We start from the raw sequence: 14,396 nt of genomic DNA on the forward strand, positions 1-14,396 counted from the left end.
TTGTATATATGACCAAGGGAAGAAACAAAACAAGATAATGACCTCATGAGATGAAGAATAGAAGAGTATATTGGAAACCCATGATATTCAGTTTCTCCTTGACATGTGGAACTCTTATTGCTATCAAATAAACATATATGCTCACAAATTGCTTGCAAAGTTTATTTTTAAGATTCAGTCAGCATGAGAATAAAATGTGATCACCCAGAATAGGTCCATGTCTGAAAGTAAATAAGTGTGTGCTTACCAGAGGTTCCCTACCAGAAACTTCCATGGGAGAATTGGGTAATTAACAGTATGTTTAAACTGTGGTTGTCAGTAAATCTTTCCCATCCTACCTAGTAGTTGCTAAATGAGGTTCACGAATAAGGTAGCAGTTAAGGCAGGTTGGAGGACATTTATGGGCTCAAAAGCCTAATTTGATTTCCTGAAGCCAATATGAATACCACTATGCTGAAAAAAAAGTGATATGCCTTATGGCATCAACATGGCTGCCAGTCATGCAGCTTGGCAACAAGTGAGTAACTTTGATCTTTTCTTTTGGGGAGAGGACAATACTTTTTTTTTTTTCTGATATAACCTGCTATTGGTTTTTATTTTCCTTTTATGTTCAATATGTCTCAGAAAGTGGAGATAGGCTTATTGAATATTCATTCACTACCATGAAATGCTACACAGCATTTCTTCCAACCAAGGAATTTGTTTCAAAATAAAAAAGCAAACAGAGGCAATAGGTACATATTGCATGAATTATTTTGTAATTCCTCATTATTCATAGATAGTAAGTCTTAAAGGATTGGCCTATTGAGAATTCCACTCTGACACCAGCTGAGGGATACTACCCCCCCCACACAACTTTCCAGCAAGTTTAGTGCGCTGATTGCAGGAGGTGATATTAGCTGAACCATAAGTCAACATTTACATTCTCTTCCATTTGCTGAAACTCTTTGCTAGCCATTTTGAGTCTTTCATGACTCTAGAGCAGCTTTCCTAAGCAGAAAAGGCTATCATCATATTGTCTGGGATGATCAATTCTGACTATCAAGAGAAAATAGAGGTCGTGTCACAGAGTAAGTGCTGAGATGTAAGTGTGATGTTGACTCTGTGTTTTATCATTCCCTGAAGAAAAAGGTATTGAAAACCTCCTACAGCCTCATCTGAATGGATTTTCAAGGGCTCAAATCCCTCATAAGTTTTCCAACTGACAAACTCTGGTACATTCTGAGAGGAAAAAAAGCTCAAATGAAGTGATAGACATGGAGGAAAGTCAAGAGCTTTGGGACCAACTATAGGAGTGATACCTGTAATACATACCTGTGTTTATCTATTATTCATCTTTTGTTGGTATTACCAATATACTCACACGCCAATTTTCTTTCCCTACCACTGGGCATAGTGTTTAATGAATGTTAAATTTACCACTAGTCTAAGTTACATAGAAAGGTGAGTAGTACATAAAAGGGTGATGATAAATTAGGTTGGGAAAGTGTTAATAATTGTACAGTTTTATTTATATAAATAATTTTGTACAAGGCATGTTCAGAAATATATGTATAGGAAGAAAGATATGTGTGTGGCAGCAAAGTGGTAGAATATATTGAAGATGACAGTCATGGTGTTTTTGAACCTCAACTTCTCATTTTTGCTAACTCCCTCAATGTATATAAAATATAAGGAGAGAAGTGGGCTCAGGGGAGTAACCTTTAATTCACTTTTAGTCTTACCGATTTTGTGTTATCCATAGAACATCCGGTTAGAGGTATAAATTCAGAGTTATATCAATGTGTCTGTAACTCATAGAAGAGCTTGGAGTTGGAGACACAGATTGGAAATTCTCAGTGTATAATACATCTACTTGTGTATAAAATCATCCAAGAATCCTGAGCAATATGAGATGAATGGGATGTAACTTTGGAGAACTGAGATGTCAAGAATGGTGAAGGTGTCCACAAATGTAGGAGCACTAGTAAAAATGATGTCACAGAAACAGCAAGAAAAATGTTTCAAGAAAGAAAGAGTGAAAATGGCATCAGACCCTACTTCAAGAATTATAAGGCCACTGGTGTTTTAAGAAGAGAAGTTTCATAGAATGAAAGGGATCATGTAACTGGCATAGAAAAGGGAAGAAAGAGAACAAAAACTTAGTTTCAATAAGCTTGGCTGTTAAGGGAAAGGATGAAACAGGGTAATGTCCTCACAAGATGAAGAGAAGAATATATTGGAAAGCCATGATGTGACTCAGTTTCCCCTTGAGGTATAGTATTCTTATGGCTATCAATAAAAACATATGCTCAATAATTGCTTGCAAAGTTGTATTTATTTTTCAGATCCAGTCAACAAGAGAACAAAATGCCTCATAATGAGAATTCACTTTTTGAGTGAGATACAAATGTTTAGTTATATTATTCAGTTGATCATTTTTGTTCATTTATAAAATAAATACCTAGCCTGTTCTACCCAGAAATGTTATAATAGTGTTAACTGACCGCTTGAGTTACAGATTGTTGGCATATGTCTGAGCAAGAACAGGTTGTGACATGCCTGTATCTGTAAGGTATTGTACTGCCATCAGGACAGCTAAGAACAACTTCTCGGAACTCATAGTTATCTTCTCGGCAGCAAAGGCATGAATTTGTCAACTTAAAGAGTGTATAATTGTACCTAAAGAAAAAGAAAATTCGGCAATAAGTATTTTGGGGATATCTTCTGAGGCAAATTGACAGCAATGCTCAAATTATAATTGTCGAAGTGATTTAATAATCCTTCCAACCAATTTATTCTTTTCCTATATCTTGCATTTCCCCCTCACAATGAACTTCTGATGTGAATCAGTGATATTAGCATGTAAGACCAAAAGAAATAAATCCAAAATGGAAATGTATAAGGTCATAATTAGAGTATTATGGTGCAGATATATAAACAGATTTTTAAATATACTTCATGCCAAATTATTATTCTCTATATATTAACCTGTACATGAAAGTATCCATGAAGGAAAAAAAAATATATATATATATTATGTCTAACATGCAAGTGATGGTTTAGAAACACATTTTCAAACAAGAGTACTTGCTCAAGTACTTTGAGTAATCACTGTGTAAAAATAAATACATTTGCCATGAACATATTATATTTGATTTATTTAGAAAACTGCCTTAAAATAATTCATCGCTATTGAAAATGTTTATTTCTCAGATCTTAATGTTTCAGATATTTGTTTTATCAGGTCTTGATCATTAGCTGTCATGTAAAAAATGTTAAAATTAAATGTAATTTTAATTTAATTTAATGTAAAATTTAAATTTAATTTAATTAATAAATAAAATTAATTAATAAATAAAATAAATAATAATAAATAATAAATAAAATTAATTAATAAATAAAATTAAATTTAATTTAATTTAATGTAAAATTTAATTTAATGTAAAATTAAATGTTAAAAAATGTAAAATTAAAAGCTTAATTTCCTCCATAATGTTACAAAATTAATGCACAGTACGCATTCAGATAAAAACTTACCAGACAGTCTTCTTGCATTCCCCTACACACCTTGCCATCTCGACTCTTTTCTGGCAACCATTGTACTTAATAGTCACATTCACAGGTGAAGATCTACAATTAGTCTTACCTAAAACAAAATGGACAACAGAATCACAAATGAGGTTTAACATTAACAATTGCTAAGTCTCAGTTTTCTTAACCTTAAGTAGAGAATAACAACAAAAAATACTTCACAGCATTGTTGAAGGGATTAACTTCCTCAGAACCTAGCCCAAGGTACCTGGCTAATATTCAACAATTGTCTTTAATAAATGTTATCTTTTTATTATTGTTATCATTACGATCATAGAAGAAGGAGGAGGGAGGGGACAAGGAGAAAGGAGGAGGAAAGAGGAGGGAGGGAAGGGAAGATGAAGGGAATGGATTGTTTTTGACATCCATTTCTACTTTTTGATTATCCTTATGATCTAATATATCAATTTACAACACAACCTGGTGATATTAGGAGAGCAAACTACATTTTTTTCCTGAAAATTAAATTTCTCTCTTATAAGCATCATTGTTTTTAACTGGGAAGAATGTTTCAACCAACATGAAAAAGAAACTACATTATGTACAAGTATCAATTATTAGTTTAAACATATAGGTTAGATTACCTGTTATGTTAAAAACACAGGAGACTTTCTATTAATGATCTGCCATTTTGTTTTAAACAAACACTAAATTTTTGTCAACAGTTGACATTTCCTCTAAATGTGGAGCTTAAAGCTACTTACATGTATAGCAACATTTTTTTGAATCATAGACTCGGTCTTCCTATAGGGGCAAGAGAAATAGAAAAAAGACTTAAAAAGTCTGTATTTTTGTATGAATAATATAACATTTCTTAACTTAGTGGAATGACATTACAAAGGGGAAAAGGGAACAGATAAACATGATGATCTCAGATCCAGGAAGCATAGATGAAAGAGCATAGTAATAAAAATGAGTCTGAATATTTACCCTGAAATTTTATAATAGTGAGTAGAAAGGGAAAAAAGCATTTAAATTCTTCTTCAAAATAACATGCAAAGGGTAAAAAAAATTTCCCTCCCTTATTTTAATTGAATAATACCTTAATAATGATATTACTACTGAACACTGTAAGTTTCTCATAGGCAGGACTTTTATCTTACACATCATTATACTCTTATACCTATCAATATCTCAAAGTAAAAACTCAATAAATCCAGTGTTGGATTTAAGCTGAAATCAAACTTTAAGCTATATTATCAATTATATCTTTAGAAAGAAAAATTAGCTAAGATTGAACCATAAATTGGGAGCATTTATTATTAACTGATTAATTAATTTAAAATTTAATATTAAAACTTAGCATATTAAGGGGAAGGTAAAAATGAAGACTGTGTCACAAAGAAAGTTCTGAACAGTAAATTTACATGTGATTTTATGACAAATTTACATTTTTATAGATAATGATTAACCAGAATCCATAAGCCTGAAAAAAACAAAGATTTTTTTTTTTGGTTTGTTTAAAAATGGTAAAATGCTTTCCAAAGCAACTTACTTCTAGAATAGCACTAAATTAAGTTTTATAGAGCCTGCAAATATAACTTTGATATGAAAAATATACTTGGCAATAAAAGGTGCGAAACATAGCTGGAATGGAATCCACAAGGAATTTATGTCTGTTGGCCAGACACGTACTTTTCCAAATGAGAAAGAAGACAGCTTGTGTTTATAAGAAGTGGATGTTGTTGATCATTACTTAAGAGGATGACTTACTTCTGGACACCAAGTCTGCTTTGGGCAGTCTTGGACCACTGCAACAAAACCAGTGTTGTGGCAGGAGTAGGAGATGCATGGGTTGCTGGGATCATCAAATGAAGCACCAATCTGGGAAGCAGGGAGGAAATAGAGAACAAAGTGATTATTCAACTGGATTTCTTTTTGAGGTTGAAAATAAAATCTGTTAAAAAAAATTCATGTTTAATGAATTTCCAGAGACACTTTCGGTCATTAATTAATATCTAAGAAAAAGTGGATTGAAAGACTCCAACTTCCATGAATAAACCAGTGTGCCTCCTTGAGAGCACAGAAGGTGTCAGGATTCTCGATCCCTAAATGAAGATCCACATCTACCCAGTTACCCTATTTTTCAAATATTTTCAAGAAAGGTTATTTCATGGTGAGCAGTTAACCAATTATTATGCTACAAGTTTGAGGGAAAACAAGAAATCTAAGTAGAAAAAAATTGTACAAAATAGTTTTATCAGATTATCACAAATGACAATCCCACAAGACATCCTACTTCTGCCTCAGCTTGTGTTCCTACTTCTGCTTGTGTTCCTGTATTTTTAAAGTTCTCTGGATTGCTTTAAAAATAATTTATGTTCAAAATTCAAACTCCAGTTTGGGAAACTGTATTTCAAATGGCAAAATCAACTTTCTGGTAAACTGGAATTTTATTATTTAAACTATTTTGCATATAAATGTTTAGAGGTAAAACTTTCCTTTTGTTCTTTAAACATCATCATATTTTATGTTTAAAAACTGGCATAGATTCTCAAGTCACTATCATCTTTGGAAAATAAAAATTAAGCAACCCAGAGAAGAATTTGAGTGTGATAAGTTATTGAGCTAAAACTCTCATTGGCTCTGTTTTATATATTTCTTAACATACTTCATAGATTTTATTTTAAACTTTTTAAATATTTAGTATCACCAGTTCAAATGTATTATCAATTTGAGAACTATCTGGGTTTTATGACTTCTTGGTACTTTTTCTAAAAAGTTAAATTACTTTCCAGAATGCCAAATCAGACATCAAAATCCAGCTCTGAATAAACATGTTGGTATATTCACATAATAGGGTTCCAGTCTCTGGGGGTTTTTCATTTGATCTCTGACAGTTTGGCCATCTGATCTTTCTGGTTATAATTACAGTTTAACTCTGTTCATTGATTTAAATGTCACAGAGGGTACCTTCTCCATCTGGTCAGAACCCTGGGAAATTTTATTCAGAAGTTAGGTAGTTAATGATCAAGTATATTTTCCCCCTTTGAACTGAGTCTTATATGTAACTGAGTGTTACACTTAATGCTCCTTTTGAAATGAATATAGGGGAAAAAAATGAACAGATTCTGCTCTACCATTACCCATAGATTTTCCATACTATAAGCTGAAAGAGCCTGCCATTCATTCATAATTATATATAAATAAAATATTTAAAAATTAAAAACAGCCTTACCTCATAATCGATACTGTTAAACAAACATGTTCTTGGTTCTGAAAAATAAATACATCATTTTTTCTTAAAATAAACATAATTCTGTTTTTTTAATAAACCAGAAACTGTATATGGGATCATATTTATCAACTAGTTAAAATGTTTCTTCCCACAACACCATCATCTCCTTTTAATCTACTGATTATATTCATAACTGTTAATTCTGGGTTTCCTCCACTCCAGAGATAGTGAGGTTTAAGAGGGCAAGTATGATTCTGTTTTATCGATCACACCTATCTAGCATAGAGTTGACACGTATTAGAAGCTTAGTAAATATTTCTTGAACACATAAATAAGTAAATAACTCTTCAATTCAAATAATGTATTGTGGATACACACCACAGTATCCAATTTCACAGCAGGTGTCGTTATCTTGGAACTTTACAAGTCTCTCTCCAGTTTTGCATGTGGGTGCAGAAGGGCACTCCTTGAGGTTACAGTCCACAGTATTTGCATCAGTACAGGTGCATGTGTAACAATTGGCAGTCCATTCCTCTCCAGGCTACAGAAACAAACCAAGTTTAGACTTCTGTTCAAATATAGGAATGACAGGAAATTTAGATTAAAGTAGAGAAAAACTGTACTTACAGATTTCTTTTCTCCCAGTGGACCATGACAAACTGTTAACATGAGATGGTAAATGCTAATTAAATTTGGCAAAATAGAACCATCTGTTATATGTAGATAAGCACCAGGTTGCCAATACTGTAACTGGAACTAGGGTTTCAGAAACAGAATTATGGAGAATTGTATGGTACTGTAAAGGGGATAAATCACATCCATTTACTTGAGTAAATTGTCTCTAATGAGTATAGGTCTATTTCCTATTTTACAATTCCAGCATAGGATAAATATTTAATTTCTGCTGGCAGTGGTCAATAAATCTTATGACTACTGTTTTGCTTACTGTTTTTCGGTCTGACTTCTACCACCATAATCCTACAAGTCACTAAGACTTTGTAATTATAAGGCCCTTATCATAAAGCCCTTTATCAGTTTTTCAAGTTCCCTACAATTGCTAACATTTTTAACTCTCAGGTTCTTGGAAATGTTCTCCTTCCTTCAGATTCAACACTCTGAAACTCCTTTCTTTACTAGCAGCTTTTTCTCTTTCCTCTCATTGCCTCTACCCTTTCTCTGGCACTTTCTACAATCTCCAGTGTCCACTATAATATTAAGTGGATGACTCTCAAATTCATAGCTCCAGGCCAGACACCTCTTGTAAAGTATGGAGCCAGGATTCCCTCAGCCTAATAGTATCACGGCAGATCTATGAGACCCTCACACTCAATATGCGCAAAACAGATTATATCACCTTGCCCCGGAAACCAGTCTCTCATCTGAACTGGCTTCCTCCTGTTGAGAACCAAACTATCCTTTCAATTATTTGAGTTTAGACTTTAGGACTCATTTTGATTCCTTCCATTCAATCACTTGGTATCCAATCGACCACAAAATCCTGTATTTTCTCTTTTTTTAGCATTTTATTTCTTTTCAGTGTTTCAGAATTCATTGTTTATGCACTACACTCAGTGCTCCATGCAATACGTGCCCTCCTTAATACCCACCACCAGACTCATCCAACCCCTCACCCCACCCCCCAAAACCCTCAGTTTGTTTCTCAGAGTCCACAGTCTCTCATGGTTTGTCTCTCCCTCCATTTTCCCCTAACTCTTCACTTCAACACCTTCCTTTCCTGGTTATACTACAATACTACCACAGGACTTTGTTATTTTTAAGCTAGCATACTTGGGTTTTTCCAGAAAACTCTGACTCGCACTTCTTCCTGATCCAATCAATTCCTTATACCATAGGTAGAATAATTTTTCTAAAGCCTAATTTTCATCTCAGCACTACCTTGGTTGAAAACTTTTTTTTAAAAGTACTTATTTTTTTATTTGAGAGAGAAAGAGAGAGCACAGGTAAGTGGAAGAGGGAGAGAATCTTCAAGCAGTTTCCCTGCTAAGCATGGGGCCCAACTTGGGACTTGATTTTCACAACCCATGAGATCCTGGCCTGAGATGAAAATGAAACACTTAACCGACTGAGTCCCCCAGGAATCCCTTGGCTAGAAACTTCTGATGGCCCCTTAGAGACTTATAAAACAAATACTTACTTTCAGCATTCTAACTTCTGAGGTCTGCCACAGTGTGACACCAAACTCCCTCCTCAACTTAGTCTCACTTCTCTCATTTACATACCCTGGACTAGTCTACACATTGTTCTCAAATTCCAGTTTTATACTGAAATACCTAAGAACTCCTCCAAAGTATACAATACATATAACACATATGTGACACTTAAAATGTGCTCTCTATATAATACATATTTCACACTTTTCAAAGCTGTGATAACCAAGACAGCATGGTACTGGCACAAAAACAGACACACAGACTAGTGGAACAGAGTAGAGTCCAGATATGGACCTGCAACTCTATGGTCAAATAATCTTCAACAAAGCAGGAAAAATATCCAGTAAAAAAAAAGACAGTCTCTTCAATAAATGGTGCTGGGAAAATTGGACAGCTAAGCATAGAAGAATGAAACTTGACCATTCTCTTACACCATACATAAAGACAAACTCGAAATGGATGAAAGACCTCAATGTGAGACAGGAATCTATCAAAATCCTGGAGGAGAACATAGGCAGTAACCTCTTCAAATTTGGTCACAGCAACTTCTTTCAAGACATGTCTCCAAAGGCAAAGGAAACAAAAGTGGAAATGAACTTTTGGGACTTCATCAAGATCAAAAGCATCTGCACAGCAAAGGAAACAGTCAACAGAGCAAAGAGGCAACCCAAGGAATGGGAGGAGATTTTCATAAAGGACACTAGAGACAAAGGGCTGATATCCAAGATCTATAAAGAACTCCTCAAACTCAACACTCAAAAAACAGATAACCACGTCAAAAAATGGGCAGAAGATATGAACAGAAACTTCTCCAAAGATGACATACAAATGACTAACAGACACATGAAAAAATGTTCATCATCATTAGCCATCAGGGAAATTCAAATCAAAACCACATTGAGATACCACCTTACACCAGAATGGCCAAAATTAACAAGACAGTAAACAACAAGTGTTGGAGAGGATGTGGGGAAAGGGTACCCTCTTACATGGTTGGTGGGAATGCAAGTTGGTGCAGCCACTTTGGAAAACAGTGTGGAGATTCCTTAAGAAATTAAAAATAGAGCTACCCTATATTTGATCTGCAAGGAGAACAGTGAATGTAGAATGAATGAATTTTAAGTGGAAGTATTATTACCTGGAGGTGGTGGATGTGATGGTGGACATCCTGTGTAAAAACAGATACCACATGTTAGCCTCTAAAGTTACAGAATTTGTTTGGGGGTAAAATTTGTAATAACTGAAAATAATTGGCTATATCACTAGTCTTACAAACAGACTTATTCTTTTCTACCTTCCCTTTCTGCTTCTCATGGCATTTCAAATTCTACCATTAGAGAATATTCCCCTTGAAGCTCAAATTTTAATGAGAGGGGAATATGGGAATCTAAAGGAGAAAGGAGAAAACATTAAAGTAAACTTCTCTTCAATTTTTTTATTTGGCAGACACTGCCAATAAATAGGACAGTAAAATATATATTCAAAAAGGAAGAGGACAATTCAGATATAGGGAAATATAAGCATTATTACTAATCCAGTTTTAGTCCTTTATCTTTTTATCCTCTATTTTCCTGAAATATTCCAATATTACTCCATCTCCACCTGAACCAAATGGTTTAAGCTGGTTATATGTTTCTTTTTAAGACTTCACATATCACATATTTTGGTCAACTCAACAATTCACTCAAATTTTCAAATTCTACTTCCAAACTTCTAAAAAATCAAGTTAGTATTTTTATTCTACCTATCCAGCAAAAGGCCAGCCTAGAAGTAACAGAATGTTTGAGAGGAACTTAAAATTGTTACATGTTTAGGTAAAGGGGCCTCAACAACCAATAGGTACAGAAAAAGAGAAAGGAAATTAGTTAAAGATGTGGGAGTTTGGGGAATAAATATCTCTCTCTACTGAATGATGCTAAACTAATCCCCAATTATAATGTTTAGCAGATTAGCAGAAGCCAACAATAGGAGAGAGAAATGACCTAACAGACATAGGTACACTAATCAGGAAGTTATATTGCCATCACTCACTTGTTTGCATTTTAGTTTCAGAGGTTTCCTTGACTTCTGTGGAAGCAGTGACTGCTAAGGAAATAACAAAAGTGGTGATTGGAGAAGCTAGAGTTTGACTTCTGATAAGCTTCTCTGTCTTCTGAAATGCCACCAAACAAAGTTCTTTTATTATTATTTGACTTACCTGTGGTAGAAATTCCAGAAGCAGTGGTTGTTACAAATGCTTCCCTGGAGGTACCTAAAATGAAGAGAAGAAAAGCAATGAACTTTTTCTGCTTTCAGAAGAAAAGGTCCTAAGACATCTCCACACGGACCAAGAGTCTCAGAGACCTGCAATGTACTAATGCATCTACTAGTGTTAGTGCATGCTCCTGTGACTGAAACATAAGAGGTCTATTTTAGCAATCTCCCTGCTGACAGAAATGAATTGAATATTTTTCCTGACCCCAGTAAATTTCTCATTATAGGTCACTTTCTCTAAATGATACAAACTTTTTTCACAACAAATTCTTTTACTTCTTATAACTTGGTTTCCTGGTTCTCCTGTATTTGTTTTTTTCCCTCCTGTATTAGTTTTTAGGAGAGTTACAATACAGTAAAAAAAAATTATAAAACATTTGTGTTGATCAAGATGTCCAAAAATTAGCTTGACTAAATTTTATACAGGTTTCTTCCTGATCATAAGGCCCTGGACTCTCTTTTCTTAGCCCTTTTACTTAAAAAAAAAAATTATAGTTGTAAATTTTTTATCTCCCCTTTTGAGATATAATACTTCCCCCAGTCTCTGGATAATTTCACAACCCAAGAATGTTTTCTTCAAAGGCCTGCTTCCAAGGTCTGTCTCTATGAAATATAGTCATTGAGAATAACAGTAACCCTATCTCTCTGTCTCTGTGGAAGCTGGAGGCTAACTTCATTCATTCTTCATCATAAGTTTAGGTGAATTTTTTTTTTTTCTGGGTTTCTTCCACTGGAGAATCAAAGAGTTAACTCACTGGAAATAGATCATGTGAATGACTATAATACAGACATTCTCTCATTTACTAATCAGATTCTAGATGATTTTGGTTGTTTCTAGATTCTAGATAATCTAGTTGTTTCTGATTCTCTACCTGATGAGCCAATTGTCCCTGTCACTCCAGCTAAACCTAAAATAGATTGTTCTGTTGTTCCTGATCCTTCATGGAATGGTCTTGTGGTTCCTGATCCTCCAGCTGCCTGTCCTGTTGTCCCTGCTTCATTGGAAGATCATCTACTTGTCTGTGATCCTTCTATGGATGGTTTGGTGGTCCTTGAACTTACAACAGAGGTTTCAATTGTTTCTGATTTTCCAGAAAATGATCTGTTTGTTCCTGACCCTTCAGGAAAGACAGCCTTCTGATTTTCCAGCAAAGCATCCAGCTGTTGCTAACCAAGTGATGGTCCAGATATCTCTGTCAAGTCTGCTGATGGTACAAATGTTTCTGATTCTGCAACAGCTGGTCCAGTTGTCCATGATCCACCAGTTGATGGTCCACTTGTCCTTGATATACCAGATGATGATCTAGTTGTTCGTAATTCTTTAGCTGATGGTCCAGTGGTATCAGAATCTCCAGATGATGATTCCATTGTCCCTGTCACTCCAGATGATGGTCCAGTTGTCCCTGAATCTAAAACAGATGGTCTAGTTGTCCCTGATTCTTCACATAGTGGGTGAGTTGTCCTCGAAACTAAAACTGATGATCCCATTCTTCCTGATCCTCCAATGGATGGTCCTGTGGTTCCTGAACCTCCAGCTGCTCATCCAGTTGTTCCTGATTCATGTGATCTCGAGTAATCTCGAGTTGTCTGTGATCATCCTGTAGATGTTTCAGTAGTCCCTAATGTTACAACAGAGGTTCCGTTTTTTTTTTTTCCTCTGATACTCCAGCTAATGTTCCAGTTGTCCCTGATGCTCCAGCTGATAGTGCAATGGTCCCTGACCCTCTAACTGCTCTTCCAGTTGTCTCCGGTCCTCTAGGTGATGGTCCATTTGACCCTGCCAACCCTGTTGATGGTGTAGACATTCCTTATCCTACAACAAATGGTGCAGTTATTTTCAGCAGATGGTCCAGTTGTTCCTAACCAAGTGATGATCTAGATATCCATTTGAATCCTGCTGATGCTACAGATGTTCCTGATTTTACAACAGATGTTCCAGTTGTCCCTGACTATCAAGTTGATGAGCCAGTTGTCATTGACATACTAGCTGATGATCTAGTTGTTCCTAATACTTTAGCTCTTGGTCCTGTCATCTCTGTGTTTCAAGGTGATGGTCTAGTTGTCCCTGGCACGCCAGATGATGGTCCGTTTGTCCCTGTACCTATGACATATGTCCTAGTTGTTTGTAATCCTTCAAATTATGGTCAAGTTTTCCCTGAACCCAGAACAGACAGTCCTGTTGTTCATGATCATTCAGTCAATAGTCCTGTAGTCCCTGATTCCCCAGCTGCTTGTCTAGTGTCTGTGCTTTTTCAGCCAATTGTCCAGTTGTTTGCAATCTTCCTATGGATGGTCCAGTAGTCCCTGACTTTTCAACAGAACTTTCAGTTGTTTCTGGTACTCCAGCAAATAATCCTGTTGTCCCTAATCCATAAACTAATGGTCCAGTTTTGCTAATCCAAGTTATGGTCCAGTTTTTCCTGCCAAACCTATTGGTGGTATACATGTTCCTGAGCCTACACAATAGGTCCAGTCATCTCTGACTCTTTAGCTAGTGATCTAGTTGTTGCTGAACCTGCTGATGATGGTCCTGTTTTTCCTGTCACTACAGATGATAGCACAGTTATCCCCAATCCTTCAGCTGATGTTCCAGTTATCCCTGATCTTCCCTCTGATGGTTCAGTTTTTACTGTTTATTCAACAGAATTTCCAGTTGTCTTTGCCAAAACAAGTAGTAAAAATTCTTGTCATGTTTTAAAGCTGTCATGTGTTTGTTTGTGTTGTTTTTTTTTTTTGTTATTGTTGTTGTTGTTAACCTAGGGGCTTATGCTCTCTTTCCCCTCCACTATAGCTTTCAAGCCTCTTCATGGGCACCAGTATATTTCATACTTTTTATTCTATGGTATAACTGCCTCCTGGTTATGCTTTCAGCAATTCTTTATTGACTATCTTGTATGTTGTGTATGCTCCCAGCAACATGTAAGTATTACTCATTTTATCATCTGAACAACCCTATGGCATATATAGTACAACTTTCCCTTTTGATAGAGTAGAACCTGAAGTAGTGTTTCAATGATGTAGCTAGTAATTAGATAGTTCTTCATTCTCATAGAGCATTCTAGTTGGATGTGAGAGATATGCAGACATATAAATGATATTACTATCCAATCAAACAAATTCACACAAAGAAAATTGTCAGAGCACTAATACAAAGTGAGGTGCTATTGAGCAACTGGGATTCTATTTTAGACTATTTGGCCAGCAAAGACCTCTCTGAAAAA

At 35.3% G+C, this 14,396-nt stretch overlaps 1 protein-coding gene across 12 annotated transcripts in view; it reads right to left on the reverse strand.

Annotated features, from left to right (window-relative positions):
* Positions 1-2,298: 2,298 nt before the first annotated feature.
* The window catches only part of LOC125107801 (mucin-19-like), a 103,113-nt gene continuing 91,015 nt past the window's right edge, over positions 2,299-14,396 (reverse strand). For 8 of the 12 annotated variants that reach the window (XM_047743229.1, XM_047743225.1, XM_047743224.1 and 5 more), the window contains 10 exons: positions 11,120-11,173; positions 10,954-11,007; positions 10,061-10,090; positions 7,379-7,410; positions 7,130-7,292; positions 6,752-6,789; positions 5,287-5,397; positions 4,278-4,317; positions 3,520-3,628; positions 2,299-2,661 (listed from right to left, as the gene is read on the reverse strand). In XM_047743229.1, coding sequence (XP_047599185.1) covers positions 2,478-2,661; positions 3,520-3,628; positions 4,278-4,317; positions 5,287-5,397; positions 6,752-6,789; positions 7,130-7,292; positions 7,379-7,410; positions 10,061-10,090; positions 10,954-11,007; positions 11,120-11,173 — 815 coding nt within the window. In that variant the 3' untranslated portion in view covers positions 2,299-2,477. The remainder of the gene's footprint in view (positions 2,662-3,519; positions 3,629-4,277; positions 4,318-5,286; positions 5,398-6,751; positions 6,790-7,129; positions 7,293-7,378; positions 7,411-10,060; positions 10,091-10,953; positions 11,008-11,119; positions 11,174-14,396) is intronic. The other 4 variants (XM_047743228.1, XM_047743223.1, XM_047743231.1 and 1 more) reach the window with 2 other exon arrangements.

The sequence above is a fragment of the Lutra lutra genome, chromosome 8 (genome assembly GCF_902655055.1).
Source record: "Lutra lutra chromosome 8, mLutLut1.2, whole genome shotgun sequence".
NCBI classification, from domain to species: domain Eukaryota; kingdom Metazoa; phylum Chordata; class Mammalia; order Carnivora; family Mustelidae; genus Lutra; species Lutra lutra.